The sequence below is a fragment of the Ambystoma mexicanum genome, chromosome 4q (genome assembly GCF_040938575.1).
Source record: "Ambystoma mexicanum isolate Mex_15411 chromosome 4q, UKY_AmexF1_1, whole genome shotgun sequence".
NCBI lineage: Eukaryota > Metazoa > Chordata > Amphibia > Caudata > Ambystomatidae > Ambystoma > Ambystoma mexicanum.
This window is the reverse complement of record NC_090928.1, coordinates 193951680-193979602: the sequence shown is the minus strand read 5'-3', so window position 1 is coordinate 193979602 and position 27923 is coordinate 193951680. Positions and strand designations below refer to the sequence as shown.

The 27923-nt window shown below is 47.6% G+C and overlaps 1 protein-coding gene across 1 annotated transcript in view; it reads left to right on the top strand.

Annotated features, from left to right (window-relative positions):
* The window catches only part of LATS1 (large tumor suppressor kinase 1), a 659187-nt gene that overhangs the window by 493853 nt on the left and 137411 nt on the right, over positions 1 to 27923 (top strand). Inside the window, exon 6 of the mRNA XM_069607721.1 lies at positions 22359 to 22541. Within this exon, the coding sequence (XP_069463822.1) occupies positions 22359 to 22541 (183 nt within the window). The remainder of the gene's footprint in view (positions 1 to 22358; positions 22542 to 27923) is intronic.

Below are 27923 nucleotides of genomic sequence, written 5' to 3'. Positions count from 1 at the left end.
CCCTCTTGCTTCATGATTGTGGGAGTTCCTGCTAGTGGAGACTGGACTGGAGCATTTTGGTGCATAGCAACAGTTCCCTCCACTTTTAATTGGTGTGTATACAGACATATACATATGTGTCCACACCCCTCCATGCACCGCTCCCCAGCATCACCTTGCCAGTCCTTTTCCGTTTCCGAGGCTGAACCTGACTGACAGCTAGGTGGGACGCCGTATGGAGGAAGAGAGGGGGGACTGTGGACTAGTAGTGTACAGTAGTAACTGTTGTGAGTAATTTTTCTTTACTGCTATGGGCTGTCACCCATCCCTTCCTCAATATTTGTGGGAGATTAACCAGCATTCACACACTGAAGGGGTGGTGTTCCTGACACTAACCAACCAAACTGGTTCTGTGGGGCTGCCTGTCTGAACAAAGCATTCAGGAGCTGAAATCAAAACAGTAGTGTCCACAAAAACCAGATGGTGAGGCCCAAGCGGCATCTCTGGAAATGACCTCATACGGACCAGGTCTTTGAAAGGTGACAGAACCCGCTTTGGTGCGAACAGCATGAGCTTGAGCGTGAAGGGCGTTTGGTAGCTGCAAGCCATTGGCCCTGTAAGTTGGAATGTTGCATTCAAGCTGGACCCTGGGACCGTTTCTCTGGCATGTCTTCCAGTGGATTGTCCTGCAACTCTTTTTCCAAACTGCAACTCTGATGCTGGATAATGGTCATCATTGTACTTTCTTTACTTTGAAGCGGCTACCACACCCTTTTTTTGTTGTCCCTGCATCTGTGGGGTCCTGTGACTTCATCCAAAGTCGATAGTCTGTTCCTCTGGGCCTGTAATCTTCCGTAGTTGACCAGGTTAATCCGGCAGTGAACTGCAACCACTCCAGCTGTGCAACTCGGACCTCACTCTGCAGGCTCTTCAACGACCTGGCTTGAATTCATTTTTTTCACCTTTTCTATCATTGCAGTTCTTAGGCTTCACTTGGGCTCTTGGTTCCTTTCCACCAGCAGCAAGCCTTCTGCTGCTGACCCTACCGATCCAGCGCTAAACAGAGACCTCTCCAGCTGCTCCTTCAGACACCCCTCTGTTGAAACCTCATGTGCGTCCTGCTACTTCATCCACCACTTACTTCAGGACTTAAAATTCCTCTTGGTTCCTTTTTTGTGTCAATCTGGCATTTTGAGGCTCCATCTGGATCTTAGCCATGGCCCTTCTGGTTGTTGACATTGTGCATTTTCCATGACTGCCTGCTGGTGAGTCCCCCTCAATGACTGAACCGCTTCAGTTGGTTCCTGATTTTCTTCTGGGTTTTTCCTTTCGTACTGCTGGCCATGTGCAAACCCTACCTTGACTCCTTAGACTTTCATTGGAACCACTCAATCAGACTGGAGCTCTATTCTAAAGGGAATTACCTTCTTTTTCAGTTTCATGGATTTCACCATCAAGAGGTGAGTGTGTAACATCTCGTATTCGTGTTTCATGAAAGATCCTGGTGGACTTTGAGGGACCCTCCGACATTTCTTTTTATAACCTTGTGTTGTCCAATTTTCTATACAATGTTAATTTCTAAAGCAATATTATTTGCCTCAATATGTAGTTATCTTCATTGCACAACATTTCTGCAAAGAATATATTTTTACACATTTGTTGTCAACGTTTCTTAATTGTATACTGGATACATTTAAATCACCTTTTAACAGTTGTGATGAATATGATGTCATCACTACTTTTCCAGGGAAACCCTCTCCTCATGTGGCCAAGCGATGGCCACAGCTACCGGATCCTGACCCTGGATGTGGATATTCGAGGGAGGTTCACATGAGGGGAGGTGTAACCTTGGAAGGGGTGGCCAAATATTCATTTGGTGAGGCATGGTACTCCCCCACTTCTTATTCCAGCTCTACCCCATTTTATGCCCCAAAACCTATGGGCATACTGTCAAACTACAGGAGAGACTGTTAGTAAAGAAGGTTCACAGATAGTTTTTCCAATACACCTTTATTCCACAAACCTTCCCCTTTGTACTGAGATGAGAAGGAGGGAAAGATTAAGGAAGTTATCCAAGATAAGCAAACCAACGCAGGAGTCTCGTTTTTGGAGAGCAAATCATCCGGCCGTGAAGTTTCAATCCCCACCAGCTGAAGGTACAGAAGGAAGAAGGCTTGCAGGCGATCTTTCTGGCTGTAGTTGGGGATTTGGAGAGCAGCGTAGACAGATGACCGTCGTCGGACAGAGCAGCGGCAGCATAGGCATGAGGGTGTTGTCCGAAGGTGTGACCCCGAAAGCCCGAGGTTTGCAGCGAGAGACAAACCAAGTGTAAGAGCAAAGGCTTATGATAGTTACCAGCGAGGAAGAGAACCAGAGAAGGGAGCTTCGACTGAAGCGCTGCAGGCCCATGCCATCAGTGAGATGCTAAGCTGAGAGAGAAGCTAACGGGAGCACGTGGCTCCTGTGTCAGAAGGAAACTGCTCAGCGAGACCCCAGTTACCAGCAAAATATGTAGAGGAGAGAGGAGCACGCCACAGAAGGTCTGTCGGGCCCGCTAGGGAGGTGAAGCGGTTGAATTGAAGCACTCGCGTCACACTAGCAGTATCGGAGAGATGCTGCCTCTAGACCGCAGAAGGCAGATGGAGAGCAAAGGAAGGACTGGATATTTTCACGAATGAATACAGCTATCATGGAAGTATGTGAGGGACGCTGAAGCGGCCGCATGTGACTGGCGAGCCCCGTTGGGGAAGGTGGGAGCACCGGGGCGCTTCACAGAAAGTACTGCATAACATGGGAGACGGCGGCAAGCCCAATGGAACTGAATGAGATTGAGCCGCTGATCCATAAAAGGCAGAAAAGCAGGGCAAAGCTGAAGCCTGCAATTTAGCTAGTTTGAGGCCCCCATCTGAAATAAGCCTTGAGAAAGAGAATTGTGAACCTTTGACCTGTAGAAGCCTTAGGAAGACCATTGCCCTTAGTGATTTGTAAAACAAGTGAACTACAACATAAAGTCCTGGCAGGGGAGTATAATGGGCAACGCCAATTGGAGCGAGTATCCTAAGGAAGATCCATGCCCTTGGGATTGTGAATTGTGTAAAATGTATCAGGTCCTGAAAGGAGAGTATACCAGGTGAAGACTAAGTGTGATTGCAGACATCAAGAGGGAGTGATCTTCTTGAGCTGTACGACAATCTGTTATTCTGTTGAACTTTATTTTTCCGAAAAGAAACCTGGGGAAGGAACACATTCCCAGGAACTGTGGAACACCATTTAAGTGGATTACAAATTGAGTGAGCTGAATAAGAAAGTCCGGGCAGGGTAGCATACCAGGCAAAGTCAAGTATGTAAAGTAAATTACAAACTCCAAAAGAAGGGAGTGATCTTCTTGAATTGTATGACATTCACTTCTTCAGTTGAACTTTGTTTTGCTGCAAAGAAACCTGGGAAAGGGAGACATTCCCAGGAGTCGTGAACACTGTCTAAGTGGAAGCCTTTTGTTGAACTTGAACATTTGTACACTTTTCAGGCCTTTAGCACCTTGCAGTTATTTTTTGAATGTGAGGGTCATTCTAGGATTTCGGACGCAGGTCATTTTGTTTTGGACATCTTGACACAGGATAGACCCTTTGTTTTGGTTGAGGTAGGGAAATACCTCTTAGAGCAGGGACAACAAGGCATTTTCCAAACCTTTTATTATTTAAATAAGTCTATGAAAATCAGCATGAGTTCTGTGTCCGCGTCTCATTCCTTGTTCATCACACAGTCTTTCTCCTTCCCTAGAGTTTACCTTTTCTTCTTTGCCTATAATTGTACCACTACTTGGACAATTAAGGTGACTCTAAGGTGACATCCTGTATGCAAAGGAGGACGATATATATCAGTGCACTTCAGATATGATCTAGCGAATATCCCACTAACACCAATGCAACATTTCTGCTGTCAAATTCTTTGTTTTCAGAATATGTCGGTTCTTCCAATTCTTTAATCAGACTCTTTACCACAGACAGGCCTCTCACTACCCACATATTGTCCTCCTTATCGAGATCAGTGAATTATGAAATGTCGCTGAACTGTGCCGTCTTTAAGTACAAAGCAAAGGCTAGAAAAAAAGCTTTGGTACACCTCTTTTCAAAATTGTATCACTTTATGGCAGATGGTTCCTATACAACAAATGGTGTTTCAACGTGCCACAAGCCAAAGGGATTGGGGGGAGGTGGGGGGGCAAGGGTGAAGGATAACAATAGCAGTCTTACTAGGCCTTGTGACATTTGGATCGTGCAAGTGCAGTAACAAGCGCAAGGAAGGGTGGGGGGAGGGGTGAGTGCCAGTAGGGCAACGTGGAAAGTGCTAGGGTGGGAAGGGAAGTGCAGGTTAAAGAGGACAGAGTGCAGATGAAAAAGGTGGTGCGGGGGTAGCGGGAGGGAGCCAGTGGCAAAGGAGTGATTACAAAAATTGTACAAGGCTTGCACAATGGCGGTAATGTTGTCCCTGATAGTTCTGGAGGAGCATGGGAGCACCTGTTTGGAGGATTTCATAGAGGGGACTTGTCTAGAGACCTCATCTGGTGCTATGGGCAAGAAAGAGGAGAGTAGGAGGGATGGTGAGAGGGGGGCCAAGGGAAGCCAGGGCCCTGCTCCTCCAGAACTATTAAGGACAACATGGCCGCCCTTGCACAAGTCCTTGGCCGATTTCTGTAATCATTCGATTGCCACTGCTCCTGCCCGCTACCCCTCAACCACCCCTTGTGCATCATCGCCTCAAAAAGCCCTCTGTCGACCCCTCCTGCTCGGCTAACTACCACCCTATCTCCATTACCCTCTTCCTGGGCAGACTCCTGGAGAAGCTGGTCATCTCCCAACTGATCCAACATACTGAATCTGTTGGTTGGTTGGTGGGAGGGAGAGGAATAGAGGAGAGCGAGGACAGGATGTCCTGAGTTTTGGTTAAGAAGTGGGAGGCCAGTGAAGAACAAAGGGCCAGGGATGGCAGGGGAGAAGTGGAGACTGCAGGAGGATTGGCAAGTTCCTTGCAGATTTTAAACATTTTGCCCGAGTTGTTAGTGGCCCCAGAGATGCTTGCTTGGATTTGGGGCCCTCTTCTTAAAGCAGATGGAGAGTCTGTAATTCCTTTGGAGCAGGCGGCAGGCCAGTCTGTCAGAGGATGTGCCTGATGACCGCCACTTCCGCTGAGCAACTCTAAACTAGTGTTTTTCAAATATTGAGAAGATAAATGCTGAATGCACATTTACTGCGCATTCGGCATGGGCAATTCCAGCTCATTCTATAATATCAAACAAGGGAAGGGGGATTGCAGGAATCTCTACCGCTCCACTTGTTCGGCATTATTGGTTTACCGGTTGCCCAGCGCATCCATTACACGGATTGTGGGGGACGTTAACGAAAAAAGGAAGAAAACAGAATAGGACCCTGTGGCGGAAGTTCTGCCCTGTTGATGTGACACGGAACTGACGCCACAGGGAGAGGGCCAAGTGTGCTGCGGCAGTCAGGTACATTTGCCGCAGAAGTATGGAGGGGGGGAAATGGCTGGGGGGTGGTGGTATAGCCGGAATGTGATATTTTTGGATGCAAAGCTTTGTGCTTCACATTAGTTGGAAGCGCAGTTTTCAGATACATTGTTTTAACGTAGATCTGTTTCAGGGAAGCAAGGTCCGAATAATACCAGGTGTTGCGCTTGGATGCAGGCTTCATGCAGATCATCATGGCAAGGGCAAGTATTTCCATGGTTTTGGTGATGGAGGGGTGAAGATTAGCAAGGGCCGAGTCAGTGTCGGAATCCATGGCAGTAATGAGAGGCGGAATGAAAGTGGCGGCAAAAGCTGCAACTGACATTCGCTTTAGCAGTCGAATGACAGGGATGAAGACTGGCAGTGCAGGCAGAGGCATAGCCGGGGGAACTAAGAGGTCCAGGTGAGGGGACAGGAGAGGATGGTCAGACCAGGAGAGAAGTGTGGTAAGAGGGTTGAAGATGATGTCTGCTCTGCTGAGAGCATCCAAGGTATGTGTTAGGCAGAAACCTGTGCAGTTCCCTTGGGGACCACTGCAAAAAGTTTAGGACTACAGAAGTTAGCAGTAAACCCAATTGGTAGCAGTCTGCACCACCCAGATTTACCTGGTAGCTGTGGCTGAGCAGTCAGACTTCTCTCAAAAAGAGTTAGGCAGTATACAGAGCATACACAATAGGGCAGGCAAACACAGTAGAACAAGCAAACACTGACCAGAGCTTTGGTGTAAAAGATATATAATTATTTATTTTAAAACACATCTAAGAAAACACACTGGCACTAATCTCAAGCACGTTCAAAAACACAGTCACTAAAGTATATACACTCCCTTAAAAGAATATTAGACACGTCTTAAGCAAAGCCCCACTTATTTTCAGACGGCAGTGAGCGCTTAATGCTGATGGCACTCTAATAATTCGGTTTCCAAGGGAGAGAAAGGCAGAGTATAAATTGAAACAGATCCCAACACTTTCAAAAGAACACAGCAAGAGAGGAAGGCAGAATCAAACCGTGAAGTTAGAGTTCAGAAAGTCGGATCCACTTTAAAAGGATCAGAACGAAATGTGTCCAAGGTCACACAGTTGAAAAGTGCACAAAAGTCTCAAAGGTTCAGAAAGAAGTTGGACCAAAAGAAAGGGACCAGTTAGATGGTCAAGAGGCCAGCCCAGTCCAGAAGGTTAAGTATTTACTGTCACCTTGTAGCAATTTATAGAAAGGGAGGCGAGGCGGACACAGTACCTTGAAATGGTGAGAACACTCCAGCGGGGGCAGTTGTTCCTGGCAGCGGTTGTGAGTCGGTGCTTCGTCCGGCAGAAGAGAAGATCTCGGCGGGGAGGAAAGCAGGAGGTGGTTGTGCTGCCAGGGAAGAAACCAGCCGTGCAGTTTCTCGATTAAAAGGAGTGGTCCTTTCTTTTGCGGTTCAGTGGTAAGTGGCTATCCGGTTGCCGGGGTACTTGGCACGGGCAATTCGACCACTAGACGTCCTGTTAGGCGAAAAAGGAAAGCGAACTGGTTGTCCCCACCAGCTCAAGGGGAAGAGACTCTCCGGCAAGAAGATCTCCTCTGTCGTTGGGAAGTGGTGAGACGGTTCAGCAGGGCTCCACCGGTGGTGTCGTCGTTGCAGGTCTGCTCAGCTTCTCCCTCTTCGGATTCTCAGGTCCTGTGGCGACTTCTGAAGTTCCAGTCCCAAAAGCCCTGCTTTTATGCAAGAAACCCCCATTCATTCAGCCTAGCTGTCAATCAAACATGCTAAGTGGTGAGCCGGCCGGCTCACCACTTGGGCCAATCTCACAAGAGTGCGACTTGAGTTGCCAAGGCAACTCAGTCCAGGGTGCCTAAACCCCCTCCCAGAGTGGCACCACTTTTGGAGGCTTCTGTGGAGAAGCCCGCCAAAAAGTGGAACAAAGGGCTCGACTTGGGTTGGAGTCACAGAAGAGAACACAAACTCCATTTTAGAATCGAGTTCTGGCAAAAAATACCAACCGGTGAATTAATATTAAATAAATAACCCGGCGGTATGTTCGAGGCTATAAGAATTAAATAATTAAAGTTGGTAGCCTCGAACAATGGGAAAATCCCATAGAGATATATTTGCGGTCGAATATAAAAAGTAGTATCCACTGCCACCAGCCAAAATTCGATCAGGGGGGACGGAGACGTGCCCCCTCGAATAACAGACCCCGGGGCAATCGAATTGCCCCGACCAGTACGTCCACAATATGATGGTTTGTACTGGTTTCTGTTCATAATTTGGGACTAGTAAAGCCAATGGTGACTTTACATGCCCTGGGAGACAGTAGTCAGTCCCAGGGTATGGAGTCTATGGTGGTGTCACTGCACTGAGGGTGCTGTGTAACACACAGTAAAAACACATGAGACCTTATGGAGTAAAAGACCCCATAGCCCATAAAACACATTAACAGTCAAAGGAACCCCTCAAATCATGTCCAAGAGTGTGAGGAAGAGAGACTCACTCTTGGCAGGAGAAAAAACCAAACTCCAGAAATCCAGCAAAGCTGCTGGGCGACTCACTAGGTTAGGAAATTCAGCCTAAACGGAGAATTCTCCCTAACACTATGTCCGGCTGAGTGTCGTGTACTTGAAGGATGAATGGCGAGCAAGAAAGTCACAGAGGCTGCAGAAAAGACCAGTGGCCTAATCAGGGGAGTCGAGGTGAATATTGAAGTCTCAAAGGAGGAGAAGCTTGGAAGTGGAGGCAAGAAGAGAAGAGGTGAGGGCAGACCACTCGGAGAGGAAGAGGGAGACCGGACCAGGGGTCCTGTTGATGGTGGCAAGAGTCAACGAGAGGGTTGGAGAGATACCAAGGCTGCAGACGAGGCATTCGAAGGAAGAGTAAGTCTGGGTGGGTATAGTAGCAGGGACCCATTCGGGGAAGATCAAAGCCACTCCTCCTCCAGACCCGTTAGGCGTGGTCTTCGAGAGGATTGTGTAGCCCTCAGGGAGTAGTGTGTCAAAAGCAGTGACAGAACTGGCAGTGAACCACGTCTCAGTGAGAATGTCAAGGTCAAAGTCTTCGAGAAGGAGGCAGATATCAGAGGAGTGTTTAACAGCAGAGTGAGAGTTGAGGGTAGCTAGGTGAAGCTAGTTGCCACCTTTTGAAGGTCTTCCAAGGAGCGGTATATGTATATTGTACGCCATTCAGTGCTGGAGAAGAGGCAAGAGAGGAGGCAGACAGAGGAGTGGCAGGAGAAGGGAGGAAGTTGATGAGAGACGGAAGACGCCCATCAAGAAGGAGGAAGTTGGGCTGAGAGCCCTGCGCCATGACAGTGACATTCTGATAATCATTAATTGATGCACCTAGAGGATGGCTACCCATCTGGAGCAACCACTAATGGGCAACAAAGAGAAAGGGGAGAGGACAGAAACCATGTGGGCAGTCCATAGGTCCGGAGAGGGAGCGACAAAGAGGGTGTCTGTGACAGCCTCCCTGGAAGAAGCATTGATGTGGGTGTCTGTGGTGGGCAGGCCTAGATTGGAGATCAAGAGATCTTGTTTGAACTTTTTCCTTGCAGGCTTCAATTGAGCGGTAGTATAGATGATAGAGTAGCAGTTAGAGTAAATGGGAGAGAACCATGAAGGGAAAGAGCAGAGAGATGGAGAACTGCAATGCACAGAGAAACTGCACAATGCACCGCAAACTCACCAGACGGCCTAGCAGCAAGCCATTTGCAGAAAGTCAGGTGCACGATACGTCCTAGGTCGCTGACTCTTGGCCGTCAGTTCAGAAGTGCTGGGGTTGTCCACTGCATATGCTAACCTCTTGATGATTAACTCACCCATCCCTTTGCAATATTGTGGTGATGGCTTAACAAGATGGAGAGAATAAGTCCTTTCCTGTGCAAGAGACCTAATGACAGTTGGAAAGGTGCTCACATTTAACAAATCGAAAACTCCCCATTGCCTGTTCAAGTCTGAATTGTGAACTCCATGCAGCTTCAACAGAAGCTCGAATCACCATCTCTGGTAAATGTGACGTGGTACCCGACTGAGTAATTTAACAAGTGTTTCACAAAGGTTTGTTCTGTTGTGTAACATCTATTGAGCAGATACTACAGATGTTTTAGGAACATGCAACCACTGTGAGAAACCAGCTCACCTGTATGAGATCATGGGAGAATGCTTGCACTACCATTAATAATCTCTAACATCACGTATAGAGGCGAATTACCATAAGGAGCCGCTAGTTGGGCAAAGAATCGTCATTATTGATTCTAGGTGAAAATGAGCCATTGTAAAACAAAGCAGGTTAATGAACAGTAGTTGGATGACATTTAGCAGTACTGATTGCAGCTTTGCGTGCAAAGAACAATGAACAGTGTAGAACAAATATAGGGGTTGAAATTTCCGTGGTTCTAATTAAGGCTGAAAAAAGAGTTGAAGGGGGTACCTTTAATTTGAGAGTACACCCCGTTAAAAAGGACAAAACCTGTGTCAACATTTCTTGAATACAATATATTGTGCATAGACATTTTGTATAGGTCGAAGACTGGACATTTCAACCAAAAATGTGATTGCTGTTGATGTGTTCATTTTCTGTACTACCTAATGACCAAGTGAGCGAAATCAAGATCGGGGAGAGGTAGTCTTTGTCGAAAGGTTATAAGCGGAGCCAATCTATACTAATGGTGTGAGAAATATAGTTTTGGGACGAAAAAAAATTACAATGTGTAATACATTTTTAGAAAAAGATTTACGAGCATACAACCTACAAATGCCCATGAATTCATTTGGATGAATGATAAACAATTAAAGGGACAGGTGACAGCTATAACAAGTACCTCTGTTAGGTGCATTGTTTTGGTCTACTGTAATCCCGGTTGTGGGAGGTACATTATCCAGGTCCCCATCTTTTGTCGAAAGATATATTAAGAGCTTTTGAAAACTGGAAGTATCAATACCTGAGTGTAGTGCTCAGAAAAATGACTTAAATCCATTTTCCACTCAAGTTTACGTTTGCAGTACACCTTTTTTCTGCAAAGTGTGTTATATTATTTGTACCTGCCACCGAAGGAAATTGCAAGACTAGGGCTACAAGCCAATGATGCTTGCTGGAAATGCAATACCCCTGATGCTAATCTACACTATGCTGATCGATTGCTAGTATCAGCTGCTGTCTGCAACTGAAGCCGGATTTAGCAGCAAGGACAAAACTAGGTGGGAATACTGAATGGCAGGATAAGGTAGCTGTGAGGAACTGGCTCAGTCAAGAGATGGAGGCAGCAGATAAAATGCCAGATACACAGACCACCCTGAGCCGACAAGAGATCCAATCCTAGAGGGTAACGTGTGATTCAAGCAACAAAACAAGCAACGACGACTCAGAGCTCACACTGGAATGGGGCTCATGGATGACTGTATGTATATCTGGGAAGAATCACAGAATAGGCCAAAGTACAGATGGGAAGCACCCATTGGTGGAAGTACTGGTAAAGTCCTAGTGAATGAGTGAATTGAGAAACTAATGGATGGAAACGGGCAGGGCAAAGTTCCTAGAGCGCAGAGAGGGAATGGGAAATGGAAAAACCTTATGTTTGAACTTAGAGCAAGAGTTCCTCCACAAATGAAATGGCAGAGGATGTTCTTAAGCATATTGAAGAGATTCAAGACTATCATTGCATGTTTGGTATTAAGGTCCGCCTTTCCAGTATTTTTAACAAGACTGAAACAAAGATTATTGCATGCTGGGACTTGAAGCCCATATTACTGATGTAGAAACATTTTGAAAAAGCAAGATCTGTAGCAACACTGAGTGAGTCCTTGACATTAAATATCTTGGATTTGTTTTAAAGTTGGGTGCAATTACCTGGTCTATGAATATTCTCTGGGACCAAAGATCTTTTTCTTGGCGTTGCTCTTCGGGACCCTGTTCAGTTATCGTGAAAAGGAAGTTCGGGTGCAACCCATGGCATGACAAAGGGCCTCCTACTTATGGAGGGACCAGTTCACCCTCTGCTAGTGCAGGGTTCCTTCCGTCCCAAGATGCATTACAGCCCAAATGTAAACGGCGTGGACCTGCCCCTCCTGGAGAAGGAGAGAGGCAGAGAGGGAAGTAGAGAGGGAGGGAGGGAGGGACGGAGGGGAGAGGGAGAGAGAGCGAGCGAGAGAGAGGCACTTGTATGGATCTACCTTTGTGATTCAGACAGACCACCAACCCTTGAGATGGTTAATGCAAATGAAAGGGAAGAACCCAAAACTTCTAAGATGGTCAATCTGCCTGCAGGGGTTTGATTTTACCATTGAGCACAAAGCAGGATGTCACCACCAAAATGCTGATGGTCTCTCTAGGATGTTTATAACCAACTAGAGGTAAAGCTTCATCCAGGAGTGGATTAAATCCTCCTGTCCCTTAGTCTGGGGGGGGGGGGCGAGTGTTAGGGTGAATTCTCATAAATGGCTGATTTCCCTTACCTAATGAGTGCCTCAGCAGCTTTGCTTTGCTGCATTTCTAGGATTTATTTTTTTCACCTGGTAAGAGTGTGAGCCTTTTTCCCACTCTTACATGTGTTTGCTGTGTGTGTTTTCACTTTTTGTGTGATCTTGAGCACTGGAGCTTCACCTACTCCATGGCCTCATATTGTTGTGTGTTACACAGCACCTTCAGTGCAGTGACACAGGGTTGTCTTTGAGACTTCCCACTGACTCCATTTTCTGGGGCTGACTACTGTTCCCCAGAAAAGGGTAAAGTTGCCTTTAACTTTACCATAGTCACTTTAAACCACAGACCCAGTACACCCCATCTTACATGGAGTATTGGAAAGGGTTGACTCTTATACCTTTTTGTCTGTGCCTCTTGGAGCATTGTTTCGCTCCCTTAACATCAAGACTTAGCTGGTGGCAGTGGTATCTACCCTAACTTTTCTACCGCGATTATCTTATATAAATGTGGCAGGCTATTATATTAGCCTCGAACATAAACCGGCTTGACCAAATACATTTTATTTTGGCTCCGGCTGGGTTTATTCGCCATTTCTCCAGCATTGGATCTTTCATGGATTCACATGCTTAGAATATTCCCCGTCGTCAGACTGGGACCCCTCGGTACACATATATATCCTTTTCCTATAGGAAAACTTCTGACACTTTTGTGTCCTATCTACGTCCTTTTGGGGCCCGCCTACGCATGCTCCATAGGACGTCGCGGTATAAGAGCCCCGCCCCCGCGGCTCCCTTCAGATTTCAACCGTCTCCAAAGTAGTGGGATCTCCTCGCGTCGTCTTACTATTTTGTACAAGGTTGTGTACTTGGAGTTGGAGTTAGGTGAATTTTTCCTTCATGTCGGGAAAGGGGCTGTTCCGTCCGTGCGCGACGTGCGGCTTGAAAAAAGTTTACGAGGGGGATGGACATATGGATTGTATATACTGTCTCCACCCTCATCATTCGGCTGATAACTGTGACATATGCAAAGGGTTTTCTCAAAAGACACTCAAAGACCAAAATCGATGGCTGGTGGCATGGTTGAATGATGGAGCGGGGGCATACCCCCCTTCCGAGGTAGGCTCCACACAATCGGCGAAAACATCACACCGCGGAACCACTGGCGAAGAAATCTCGACCGGCGGAGAAAGAGTCATCTCGGTGTCATTCAGCTAGAGAATCTTCGTCGAGAAAATTGTCATCCTCGTCAAAAAAGCATGACAAGGAAAGGCCGAAATCCTCCTCGGGCGATCACCATAGATCGACCACGAGTCGAGAAAAAGCAGGCCAAGTGCAGAAAAGGCGGGACCGCCTAAACCACCTGCTAAGCCACCGTCGTCGACGGCGGTCCAGTCATCGGCCTCCTCCCTGCCACTGACGCATGTGGTATCTACCGTCCCACCGACAACGACTGCGACGGTGGCCTCGTCAACTGAGGTTCTACAGGAAGCCTGGAGGCCTGAAGTTTTTGATCCGATCCCTCTGGATACTTTACTGCAGGAACAGGCAGTGTCGCTGTCCTCGGGAGAGGACGAGAGCGGGAGAATAGCTGGCCCGGCAGACCTCGGGCTACGAGTGGTTGACAAGTCGTCGATGAGGGCATCCGGAATTCCGGTGTCTGCCCCTCTTCTCAATCTGTTTTGTCGTTGGAGATTCTGTCAACGCTTCAGTCTTTAGTACAGTCGCTGGACCAGAGACTACCTCAGGTAAACCTGCCACAGTCACCCGTCGACGAGCCGGGCCCGTCCAGTCCACCGACTCACTTACCCACGCCAGTCTCAGCACCACAGGCACCCCAAGAGGAAGGTGAGCTGCCAGATTCGGAGTCTGACAGAGGAGCCATGTCGGATATCTCATCATTCCCCTCCAGGGATCCAGCCTGGGAGTCAGAGGTGGAGTTAGAAACCCCAAGGAGCCTGGCTCACCCGTCCCCCCCGGATGATATTGCATCATTCCATTCTATGATGGAGAAGGCGTGTAAGGAATTCGGTTTGTCCCAGGAAGAAAAGAAAAAGGACTGTTTTCTGTTCGACCACATGGGTAAGAGAAGGAGGTCAGTGTTTTCAATACCCATACTAGATCACGTGTGGAAGGAGGGTTTGCAGATAATGCGTCACCCCTTTTCGGAACCGGCGGTAAAAGGTCGCCTTGAGAAAAAATTTAAGGCTCCAGAGTCTACCCCCAAGTGCTTATCCTCCCAACCAACGCCTGAATCGGTGGTGTCGGCGGCATCGGCGAGGAAAGCGAAGGCCCAGCACAAGTGCACGACTCCGCCTGAAAACGAGGCAAGACGTCAGGATGCCTTCGGCAAAAAAGTGCTATCCGTGGGAGCAACTACATTAAAGGCCGCAAACTCTCTGCTATTGTAGCCAGATACGACAGAGAAATGTGGCACAGGCTGGCTCTGTTGCTGGATCATCTTTCGGAAGAGCATAGGAAGGTGGCGATGTTACTTGTCCGAGAGGGTGAGAAAGCCTCCAATCACGCGATAAACATTGCGGTTGACCTCGCTGAATCGGGCTTCAAGCAAGTCAATAATGGGGTCGTGATACGACGACAGTCATGGTTTAAGTGTACCTACTTCAGGCCGGAGGTATAATACAAAGTATTAGATATGCCCTTTGAGGGAGAGAAAGTAGATGAGGCCCTAAAGGGAATGAAAGAGGACTCGGACACGGCACTTTCATTGGGTGCCCTCCAGAGTGGCTGAAGCTACAAGTCTTTTCGTCCCTTTAGAGGGGCTTCAGGTAATTCCAGATTCTCTGCGTCAAGAGACAGATCCTTCGGTAGGTTGGCGTACCCCTCCCAGGGGTACAGGCGTGCTTCCCAAACAGCAAACCGACGCTGGAACTTCCAGACCTCCAGGAAGAGACCATCCTATCCAGCGTCGTCGAGAGAGAAGCAAAATAAAGATCAGCAATGACGAGCAACACACCGTTCTGGGGGGAAGAGTATCAGCCTATGTCGACGAATGGGAATGAATAACGACAGATCAATGGGTGCTGGACACAATAAGGAACGGGCATTCTCTACAATTCAAGCGCAGCCCTCCGCACATTCCACCTGCGTTCGTTGCTTATTCCCATCTGAGGGTACTGCAACAAGAGGTAACACTCATGTTAGCAAAAGGTGTGATAGAATTAGTTCCAGCATCACAGAAAGGTCAAGGGGTTTACTCAAGATACTTTGTCGTGAAAAAGCCAAACGGAAAATGGTGTCCATTCTAGACTTCCGCGATCTCAACAAGTCCTTAAAGAGCCTAAAATTCAAAATGCTCACGCTCCAGGAAGTGATCCGAGCCGTTCAAGAAGGGGATTTTCTGGCGTCCCTGGATTTGCAGGACGCGTACTTCCATATTCCAATGTGTCGGAAACACAGGAAGTTCCTGAGGTTTGTGTTAGGGCGGACTCACTACCAGTTAACGGTTCTTCCCTTTGGGCTCAAAACCTCCCCCAGAACGTTCACGAAATGCCTGGCCCCAGTAGCGGCCTGGCTAAGGAGGCAAGGCCACCATGTATACCCATATCTCGACGACTGGCTGGTAAGGGGATCCTCCCCAGCGTCGACCAACACAAGTTTGCAAGCCACCATGCAGCTTCTACAACATCTGGGATTTGCCATAAACTTCAAAAAAATCCTCGCTGATGCCATCGAGAACCTTGGTGTTCCTGGGGGCACAGTTCGAAACCCAGTCGGGGCTAGTGAAGCCTTCCCTCGACAGAATCTCAAAACTCAATCAACTGGCGAGTCGACTACGGCGAAACACCAAACTCTCAGTGAGAAAATACATTTCGGTCCTAGGGGCCATGGCATCCTGCATCCATCTGGTGGCAAACTGTCGCCTATTCATGAGGCCAGTTCAGGAGTTCCTCGCGGACCGGTGGACACAGGCCCAAGGATCGTGGTCAGACAAGATAATCATCGACAACGACAAACTGCTTCGGACTCTTCAGTGGTGGCAGAGTTTCCACAACCTCAACAACGGTGTACCCCTACAGGAACCGGAGTTCCAGCTAACCATAGTCACGGATGTGTCTCTAACTGGCTGGGGAGCTCACATGGGCACTCTTCAAATGCAAGTTTGTTGGTCTCAAACGGAGTCACTCCTACACATCAACGTGTTAGAGCTCAGAGCAGTGCGATGGGCCTTGAAGGCGTTCCTACCACACATCAAGGGATCGAGAGTACGAGTGCTGACGGACAATACGACGGCCATGTTTTATTTGAGAAAACAAGGGGGGACGCGATCCAGGACCCTTTCCATGGAGGCCCAGAAAGTATGGCATTGGGCAATAAAGCACAAGATTTCCATCGTGGCTCACCATCTCCCGGGAGTGAGGAACTCGCAAGCGGATTCCCTCAGCAGAAGGATGGCGCAGATACACGAATGGGAAATGGACACAGTTCAGCTGACAAAAGTTTTCGAGAAATGGGGTCACCCTCCACTGGACGTCTTTGCAACAAAGGAAAACAAGAAATGCGAGCAATTCGCAAGCAGATGGCCTCAGGAGGGTTCCATGGGGGAGGCATTCTCCTTCCCATGGACGGACAAGTTCCTTTATGCTTTTCCTCCGTTCCCCCTCATACGGAGGACGGTGCAGTGGATACGCAGGTACAGTTGCCGGGTAATTCTAGTGGCACCGTACTGGCAGAGGAAACCGTGGTTTTCCGACCTGCTTCACCTGTCGCTGGAACAACCAATAGCGTTTCCGAAAGTCCCGAACCTACTGTCCCGGGACAAAGGTACGGTGTGGCATCACGACCCGGACAGTCTCAACCTCACAGCCTGGCTCCTGACTTTTCGGAATTTGGTACCTTAGACGTTTCGGAGGATTGCCAGAAAATTCTGCAAGCGGCTCGGGCCCCTTCTACCAACAAATCTTACACCTATAAGTGGCGAAGGGACAACAAGGTCTACACCTGTTAAAGGTGACTCCGGAGCAAGTTCTGCCTTATCTGCTTCACTTGGCAGAGGGGGGTTCATCTTTCACATCGATAAAGGTGCACCTGGCGGCCATCTCTAGGTTCACGAGGAAGAGACAGTCGTCTCCTCTATTCAGTGACAGACTAGTGAAACACTTCATGAGGGGTTTATTTAGAACTTTTCCCCCAGAAAAACGTTTTCCACCAACATGGAGTCTCAACGTAGTGTTGGCAGGCTTAATGAAACCACCCTTTGAGCCTATGGCCACGTCGGACATGAAATTCATATCGTGGAAGTTGGCATTCTTAATTGCTATCACGTCAGCTAGGAGAATCTCGGAACTGCAAGCGTTGGTCGTAGACCCTCCATACCTAAGATTCTTTAAAGACAAATTGGTTCTGGCAACTAATCCTACTTTCTTTCCGAAAGTTCCTACAGTGCATCACAAACACTCGTCCATTGTCCTCCCTACTTTCTTTGCGACCCCATCATCGGCAGCGGAAAAAGCTCTTCATACCTTGGACGTTAAGAGGGCCCTAAAATTTTACCTACATCGTACACAAGAACTCAGGTCTACTCGACAATTGTTCATCGCATATGGTCCGTCGACGAGAGGAAATGCAATTTCTAAGCAAGGATTGGCTCGATGGGTCCTGTCGACGATTGCGTTTTGCCACTCCAAGGCCGGAAGGCCGCTGCAAGGGCATCCTAGAGCCCATTCTATAAGATCAACGTCCTCTTCAGCAGCATTATGGACAGGAATTCCGCTAACGGACATATGCCAGGCTGCAGCATGGTCGGTGCCCCACACGTTTACCCGCCACTACTGCCTTGCGAGGCAGCATGCAGACGAGGTGCAGATGGGAAGAGCAGTCCTGCGCCATCTGTTTCAATAAGGTAAGCTCTACGCTGTGGAGAGTTTTTTCTACCTGTTGGTGACCGTATGCTTTATGGAGGTACAGATATATGGGTAAACTTATTTCTGGTGTACCTATGCATTGTGTATTGTTGAGTGTATATTGCATTGCATTCTCACTGCCGTCTTCAGGTTTACTGCTATACAATCTATTCTAAGCATGTGAATCCATGAAAGATCCAATGCTGGAGACGGGAATAGTTTCTTACCTGTAACTCCATTTCTCCAGCATTGGTATCTTTCATGGATTCACATGCGCCGGCCAGCCTCCCCGGAATGCAATGTATATGCTTGATAGGTTTGACCCTTTCTACTTTGGAGGGGCCGAAATCTGAAGGGAGCCGCGGGGCGGGGCTCTTATACCGCGACGTCCTACGAGCATGCGTAGGCGGGCCCCAAAAGGACGTAGATAGGGCACAAAAGTGTCAGAAGTTTTCCTGTAGGAAAAAGCTATATATGTGTACCGAGGGGTCCCAGTCTGACGACGGGGAATATTCTAAGCATGTGAATCCATGAAAGATACCAATGCTGGAGAAATGGAGTTACAGGTAAGAAACTATTGCCTTCTTTTTGTTAAAGTCTTTCTCGTGTTTTTCTCTGCGTGCCAAACCGGGGATGACTCCTTTGTTCGCTGTCTTTTCGCAGGCTTCTGAACAGAAGCCCTCCTTCAGGTGCCTGAAAGTCTAGGTAGGCAGGATGTGAGGGAGGGATCTTCGGACCCCGGCCATGGGTTCCCTTGGTAACCCAAGTCGCACTCCTGTTTGATTGGCTAGGTGGACTGTCCTTACCTGGACAGCATACCTGCTGTGTGATTGATAGCCGAGCTGTATGAATGGGGGAAAACTGCATAAAAAGCAGGTCTCTGGGACTGGTAAGGCAGAGTCGCCACTGGAACGAAAGAACCAACGAGGAACTGGCTGAAGAGGACCCCTACAACAACTGAAACGCCCGGTGAGGCCCTGCTGCAGGTCCGAATCTCCGAAATCCGCCGACAGAGAAGATACTCCAGGAAACTTCTTCCCTTGAGCTGGTGGGACAAATCAGTTCGCCCAAACTGCAAGCCAGTACCCCTCCTCTGGTCGAATTCGCTGTACAGAGCTACAGTGGGCCGGATAGCCAGGAAGGTCGGACCCTGCTTGGGTTTTAAGGAGCGCACCTTTTATTTGTTGCTTTGCTTTGCTGCTGGTTTCTTCCCTGGGTAGTGCAGGACCCTCCAGTCTTCCTACTTCTTGTCTGTCCGACATTCGCTTCAGGAACCGTGAGCCTGCAGGAACTACCAGGAACGTCCGCCTCAGCTACAGCTCCCTCTCCGTTTTAAGGTACTGTGCAAATCCGGTTGTGCGTTTCGTTCAACCGCGGTGAAAGTGTTTGAAATATTTCTCCAATCCGAGGGCTTGTCCTTCTCTTCTCTTTGAACTAACTTTTGTATCAGCCAACCTCGTCCGGAAACCGTGCCACGAACTTTACCGCGAACTACCCTGAACTGTGTGATCTTGAGCAAAAGACAATTTACCCATTGACTTTGGCCCTAAGCCTTTTCTATCTGATCTTCTCACTGAAGTTCCTCTTATTCAACTGCCCTGACTACTTACCTGTTGGTTTGATCTAATTTCTAATAACTTTAGTCTTTCCCTCCCTTTTAAATTGCTGGACTGACATTTTGCTCCCACTCCATTTTGTGAGCTTAACTTGTCTGGAATTTAAGGGAAGTGGTGTGGTGTATTAAGATTGTGATTTTTGACTTGCTTATAAGAATGTAAGGTTATACAACTGATGTATATGTTTTTACTTGAAAACCTTGAGTCAGTGATTGCCTGAATCATAGTAATTGCTGTCCTTTGTGTAACTACCTTGTACTGCTCACTTACTCTTGAGATAAGCCTGGCTGCTCCGCTACTGCTACCACTTTAACAGTGTAGTACAGTGTTGTAACAAAGGTGAATTTGTACTGTCATTTGTAGTCTTAATTGTGTGTGGTGTTCCCAATGGGTACTGCATATAATTCTGCCTAACACCCCGTGTGGGGTTCATCGCATAAATTCATAGGCAGATCAGGGTAACCTGGCTTGAACAGATACCCAGTGGATGATATGATCTGGCTCAGTCGTAATGTTTGAACATAAGTGCTCTTAGGCTGTGGTATTGTAGTTATGCGCATTAATTCCCAGATGAGTGTAATTGACACAGGTTAATAAGAGCATCCCGAATCATATTGTTTAAAGCTTAAATGTAATTGCGCTCTGGGTTTGTGGTTCTGCGCATTGATTCATAGATAGGTAAGATTGACATAGGTTGACATCTCCTGGACTGATACACAGTGCATACTTGGAGGAGGTTAACGTTCAAGCTCAGTCCAGGTGCAGAATGAAGTGCTGATACGACTCTAGTTTGGAGATGGAGTATTAGTTTCAAGATAGATAGGTAGAGATAGACATTTCCTGGTCTTAGAGCGTGGTGCTTGTAGGGTCAAGGACACTGAGCAAGCCCAGTAATAGCGTAAGAGCATAGGTGCTGTTATTTCTCGGGTTTGGAGTTGTGGGTATTAAGATTCTAGCAATGTTAGGGCACGGTCAGCATTATTCTAGTGTTGGAATAGACTGGTCTTTGGAGCCGGCTTCCGAGTCCCGACTCTTCTTACCTACCCGTCTTGATGCAGTTCCAGCCAATTCTGGCCATTGGTGGTGGGTCGAGTGGCCCAAAGTGGTCCCTTATATGATTTAGGGGGAAGAAAACTAGTTTTCAGTGCTTTCTGGAAAGCCATGTAGTCTTGGCTGTGTCGAATGTGGGGAGGTAGTGAGTTCCACATTTTTGGTGCCAGGGTTGAGTAAGCGGACCCTCCGATCCTGGCTAAATTGAATGCGGGGCCCACTAGGCGGAGGGCCGTGCTTCACCTTAGGCTGCGGGTTGGGAGATGAGGCATAATCTTTTCTTATAGGTATAAGCAACCTTCCTTCCCTTTGAGGGTGTATGTATACCCATCGGTAGAGGCACTAGCGTTTGAAGAACCTATGTCTCACTTATTGTACGATTTGCACCAGATGGAAGCTTTTATGGGTTTACTGCAATAGAAATAATAACTGAGGGTGTTGCCTAAACCAGATATTTCTTCCCTTGATCTGTCACACCACTTTTACGCTGATAACACTCACCTTTTTCTCTACTTTTCTTGTTCTTCTGAGATTCACCACACTCTTTCTGCTTTTCTTCTAGCTATTAAATCTCAGATGTCTTCTCGCTATCTCACACTTAATGCTGGGAAAACAGAGATTATCTTCTTCCCTGCTAACACCCTCCCCCCGTCCTGTATTTCTTCCCCCCATCCCAGCTTCCAATCCAGTCTACAGCCAGAAATCTTGGGCTCTACCTTGGCTCTAGTCTATCCTTCTGTCATCACATTTCTCTAACTTCGCATGCTTGTCGCTTTCACCTAAAAGATATCCGTAAACCTCGTCCATTTCTCACCTTTCAAACCTCTAAATTGTTGATGTCCTCTCATAGCTCTTCCTGACTTTCACTGTTCTTCTGCTATCTTTGGGCTTCCAATTTCTTGTCTTTCCCCTCTCAAATCTGTTTTTAACTCTTCTATTCACCTTCTTTGTCTCCTTCCTTTCAGGACTATCTCTTCTTCTCTCTCTTGCTGCTCTTGGTTGGTTATCTTTTCACTGTCAACGTAATTTTAATGTCCCATGCCTCGTCTTCAAATGCCACTATGGTCTTGCTCCTGACTATCTCCCTGATCTGGTATCTTTCTATACCTCTTCTCATTCTCTCCGTTCTATCTATCAATTTCTCTTGGTGGCACCTTGCCCCCTTTTCCTCAATGTCATTTTAGCCGGTAAAGTGGCACAGCGAGTAGAGCGCTCGCTTTGACATCAGTGCAGAGCCTGCGAACGCAGGTTCGAATCCCGGCAGCGCCAAACTCAGCGTTTCATCCTTCCGAGGTCGATAAATGAGCACCACACACCGTGGGTAATAATAAGCAGCGCTCAGATACCTGAGGGTTCGTAGCGCTATATAAATACCAAATTATTATTATTATTATTATTATTTTCATACTTTCACTCTTTTAGCGCCCCTTCACTGGAACACCCTCCCTTTAATCTCTTTGCTCTATCTCTGTTTATTCTTTATTTCGTAAGTCATTGAAATCTCACCTTTTCCAACATGCTTGATTGTTTACTTACTATTTTTTGCTTATTCATTTTATTGTACTGTTCTCTGTACAGCGACTTGGCTTAAGGTGCTATATAAAGCACAAATAAATTCAAAGGCAAATACATGTGTATTTAAAAAGCATTATTCCATGAGGTGATCTTAATGTAGTTTTATGTAAGGGGAAACCCAATTGATGCATAAAGATCACTACTTTATTTTAGTATGTTATAATATTCCAAGTCATCTTGCACATAGAAGTATTTTGGTCTGAGTGCCAATGACTCACTGGCTCCAGAGTGAAGTCGCAGCTAGAAAGATTGTTCAGGGGCTAACAATTCATGGGTCACCTGCATGAAAAGTGCAGGGGAGAATGCAGTCTGACACTTCTGAGCTTGACTGTTATTTAGGAGTTGTTTGGTTTATTTCAGGCGATCATCCTCGCCAAGACAGCATGGATTTCAGTAATGAATGGGGAGACCCTGCAAGCTGTCGCTGTGGAGACAGACTTAAACCACTCGAAAGGAGGGCAGCACGCCAGCATCAGCGCTGCCTGGCACATTCCCTGGTTGGTACACCCAACTACATTGCACCAGAAGTATTGCTACGGACAGGTAAGTGCTTGTTATAGATGGACGAGTATACGATTTGATCACACGCATGCCACAGTTTGCAGTAGAAGTTGAAAATGAAGGGTTTTAACAAATATTATAAAATGTCTGCAAGTAGTATACTTTCCTTATTATAGGACTGTATGCTCATATATGAGGGCTGCTACCGTTTAAAATATATTATGGGCTATACATATTTACATTTGTAGCCGATGGGTCTATTTAAGACATTTCTTGAGACTCTTCACCCATGATGGCTCAAGTGCCTTAGTATTTGTAAAGTAGCTATGTTCAGATACTGCTGGGGGCCCCTATGAGCATTGAAGACCGGTACTTTTTCTGATCATTGGCCAGAATACCATTTTTGGCTACACCACCCAAACCTCAAAATGCAATTCGCGTTCTTCAGCATAGGGTCTGCCATGGATTCACATGCTCATCAATATTCTTCGTCGTAAGGCTGGGAATCCTCGATAAAAAATATATAACAGTTTCACTTTCACTTTAAAACTGTATTTCAAATGGATTGTGTCCTCCAACGTATTCCTCATGTTTGATATCTCATCCAGCTACGGCTGCTTTCGGAAAAATAATTCTCGGCAGAGAGCGCTGTGCGTCGATGGTGTCAAGTCGGTGTCCCTCGAAGGTCTCCGTCGAGGGTGACGTCATTGGGTGTATAAGTAGCACATGCACTGCCTGTTGGCCTCAGTTCTGTTTCTCCGCAAACGTATTTGCTTCGGAGACTCGGCGCGCCTCGTTAGTATTTACTTACAATGCAGTTCTTCAAAAATAAATCATCGAAGACATGTCTTCGTCATCGACCCCGACTACACCTCGTTTGGGTTTCCAAAAGTGCAGACAATGCGATTCGAAAATGTCCATCACGGGTCCACATCGCTCGTGCCTATGGTGTTTGGAGGCGGCCACGACACGGATTCCTGCTTGAAATGTCAGGCAATGACGAGTAAAGCCCCGCGAGAAAGGGAGGGAAAATTGCAGGTAGGCCGTAAAACTAAAACTGATTGTTCCTCAACCGTCGAGTCTGGAGATCATTTTCCTCGATGGGAAAAGGACAAAAAGAGATCAAGATCCCGTAGTTGCTCCCGTCACTCGTCCTGACGGAACGATTGAGGAAACGGCGCCATCGGTTGCCATCCTCTTCATCGTCGGACGAAACCCCCAGAAAATGTAAGTGCCCCACAAAACATTCTTCATCTGCAGAGTGGGTGGCATTTCGTATGAAAATGCTAGAAATTTTCGAGAAGGGCAAGCCTCCATCAGCGCCTTTTTCGGAAGCCGGACGAGAGCAGTCCCGTTCTGACACTCGCGCACCCTGGAGCCTGGGTGATCGAAGAAAGACCCATCGAGAACCTTCTAGGTCTCCGATGAAAAAGACACACGATTCATGACGGGCGCTCGAGTTAATCAACGCCATTGAAGACCTCCACATACCTCGAAGAAGAAATCTTCTAAGACGACTGTTGAATCCTCAACACCGTCGGCGCCAATTCCATCAACGCCATCAATGCTTTTGTCGATGTCGACACCAAAATCATCAGTGCCAAAAATTACTGTGGCTTAAAATCAGCCTTCTGAGCATGTTAAAACTGGCAAATCAAAGCCTCCCCCAAGCCTACATCTTTGGTGGCTCCTGACAAAGTTCATACTCCGTTGCCTAGAAAGGAGCACTTTAAATCCCTCTCTTCGATTTTTGAGGAAGAAGAGGTCTGAGGAGGTTCCCTTTTTCCTTGAGTTTGGAACTCCTAATGTGCCAGATTGTTTAATCGCAGAGGAGAGTAAGATGAGACATCTTGAGACACTGCACAATGCTAGTGGTGTTGACACATCACCTGAAGGATTTTGGTAGACCGGAGCCCGGGAACATGCTGATTCCTCGTACGGCACCTGATGTCAAAGGTAGTTGAATACCTAGGTTGGGCTAAACCACCAACTGTAACGCTCACCTGATTCCCGCAGAGGCGCCGGTCTTGACTGGGTGAATGCCGTATCTTCAAAGGTGATGTGTAACACACGGTTGGCTCTTTGGGCTGGACCTCTGTGCACTGTATGTCTGACTCGAAGAGTAAGATGTCTGCAGATAGAAAATATGGGATTAATGAACTGGGGTTATTGGGTGCCTCTCTCCTCTTCCCTTTCTCTTCTCCTGTAGAACCCCAAAGGTTAACGCCCTCACCTTAGGTAAGTAAATGCCGAGCTCTCCATCTGCCTCGGGGCAGGGTGCCGTAACCAGTTTCTTCGCTGGATAAGGGTGCAGGCCTCTTGACCTCAGAGGACTGCTGTCCGTCGTTAACTGCACGAACGGTAAGTTCTGGGCACTTCAAATGTCTTAAAAGTCTTTTGTAATGATATCTCTTGTTTTGTAGGGTTCCGGCGATGGCGGATGGCGGGCTGATGAGAGTTGAGGATCGAACCCGCGTGAGGAATAGAAGCGCCTGGAAGCACGTAAGTAAGCACTTGTAGCCTGCTTCACGATGTGCACTAACTGTCCCTTTTATCTTGCAGGTGCAAGTTCGGAGATTTAGAGAAGCTGAAGGGTGCTGGAATACCCACTGGATTCGGCGTGGGAAGGAGTAATGGCACGTGAGTAATAAAGTTGCCCAATGTCTTTAAACGCACCTTCTTTTGTCTTTCAGATGCGGGATGCAGCGCCGAAGGCCTCCGGAGCGTGCGAAGAGCTGGTAAGCTTTTGTCTTTCAGATGCCGGAATGCAGTGCGAAGACCTCCGGAGCGTGCGAAGAGTAGGTGAGCCTTTGTCTTTCAGATGCCGGAATGCAGCGCGAGGCGTTGGTGACAGCCGATGGACCAGGTAAGAGATGCGCTGCCACTGAAGACCGTAGTGCTAACCTGTTCTTTCTTTGTCTTTACAGGTGCTGCTGAAGACTGGATTCCAGGATGGTATTTGTATTTGTATTTATTTATTTATAACGCGCAAACCAGCAGGCCCGGAGGCATCAGGGCGCAATTTGTAAAAGGTTACAGATATGCAGGTATAACAGAGAATCATAAACATTTACACATGGGATCCGATATGCAGGTATAACAAAGAATCATTATATACATTTACAAGAGGATCTTATATACATATGTACAGTAGTTTCAGTGCCGATAGGTGATAGTAGCGGTCGGCAAGTCAGGGTAGGTCAGGAAGAAACGCGAAGCCGGCCTTAAAGCTGGTTGAAAAGCCAAGATCTAGTATTGGCTTTGAAGGTATTGAAAGAGTCTTCCGCCCTAATTGAAACATGCCTTTGTTCCCTTAGGCCCAGGATCAGAAGCAGAAGACACGATGAGCGTTCTGCTGCAGAGAATGCAGAATAACGCAAAGCAAGATTCATCCATCGGGTGTGGTTTAAATAGCCTCCTGTAGTGCTTAGGTGTCTCCTTCCACAGCCACGCCTAAGTAAGAAAAGAGTTCCTGCTTTCCAGAAGAGTTCCAGTGTTCTGAACCTAGGGAGTGGCTCCTGCCCCACCCAACAGGAAAAGTAGTCCCAAACAGAAGAGGATCAGGGGTTCAACTGGCAGGTAAGTAAGCAGCATGGTCTGCTGCAGGTAAGTCCACCCAAGCATTATGAGCCCGGCGCTTCCAGAGCTGGGACTGGGCATCTTTATGAGCCTGGTGCCACTGGCGCCAGGACTGGGTCTAAAAGGTCCCAATTGGGACTGGCTGGCACTCGGAACCGGGGTTATGGGTCTGCTTCCAAGGGAGTCGGGCAAGTCCTGATCTTTTGGAAGCAGAGATAACTCAATTCTTCCAGAATGACCTTACTGATATTCTGGACAAAGGTCCACCTACAGACCCAATCTTACCCTTTCATGTGGCCTTACAAAATAGGGTGGCCAAAAATTGTGAATCCCCGGATTCTGTCCCCTGAGGTTAATAAATCCCTCAGGAGAAAATACCACCCTTGCAGTAGCGACTTCGGCTATATGTCCAAACACCCCACTCCCGAGAGCCTGGTGATCCAGGCAGCCACAGCTACATCTAATAAAGCAGCGTACCGTACGATCCCTCCGTGGACGACAAGCGTGTGGATGGATGGGGGCGCAAGGTATTTTCAACTGGGGATTATGGCCCTTAAATCGGCCAACTCCACATATGCCTTAGCCACATTTTCGTACACGCTGTGGGACTGCATATCAATGTCGGCTGAGCATATTCCAGAAGGGGAGGAAAGCGAGGGTTTCGCAGCTATCGTTAGGGATGGCAAAGAAGCCATGCAGGAATCCCTTCAATCTGGATTGGACACTGCAGACAGCGTCCGCATATCCATGGCTGCAAGCACGGTTATGCACAGATTTGCGTGGTTATGGAAGTCGAGTTTAGCACCACATGTGCAGGCCCATCTTCTAAACATGCCATTTGACGGGGTCTCACCTTTTTGGCAGCAAAGCTAAGAGACACTTCAGAGGTTGCAGACCTTGAAGGCGGCTGCAAAATCTTTAGGGGTCGCTGTTAGGCAGCCTCAGCCTTTTCGTTCTCCAGGACAACCATGGAGGGGGCGATCCTATCGTTGCTACTCCTCATTTGGAAAGGCGAGAGGAATGGCCAGTCAAAGAGGCCAAAGAAAAAACCCTTGTGGTGGACGAGGTAAGAATGTAAAGCCAGCTCCAGCTGCATCCTTTTTCATCAGCAGCTGCAGCAACCGCCCCAAAACCTCTTTGAGATGTTGCGTCAGAAATCACCAGTGGGGGACAGACTATCTCAGCATCTGCAAGAATGGCGAGCCATTACTTCAGATGCTTGGGCTCTGGAAACAATAACCCAAGGTTACTGCCTTCCATTTATAAGGCAGCCTCACAACAATCCACCGGGCAAACACTCTTTGAGGATTCCAAATCCGCTCCTTGTGCAGGAAATATTAACCCTGCTAGAGAAAGGTGCTATAGAACCAGTACCTGTAGCGGAGAGGAACAAGGTTTGGTATTCCCCAAGAAAGACGGGGGACTGAGACCCATCTTGGACTTGAGATACTTGAGCAAGTTCCTCAGGAAGGACAAATTCAAGATGGTCACACTTTGTCAGATCCTCCAGGCCCTCCAGTTAAAGGATTGGTTGGTGTCATTGGACCTTCAGGATGCTTATTTTCATGTGCCAATCCATCGCAAGCACAGAAAATAGCTAAACTTCCCGGTTGGCGGCTCGCACTATCAGTTTCGATTCCTGCCATTCTGGTGGACCTACGCCCCGAGGGTCTTCACCAAACTGATGGTGGTGGTGGCAGCACATCTCAGGAGAGGTAGGATTCATGTCTACCCCTACCTGGACGATTGGCTGATCAGGACGCGTTATCCCAAACAAGCCCTGGATCATCTTTCACCTGCCACTCCCTTCAGAGACTGTGCTTCTCCCTCAATTTCAAGAAGTCA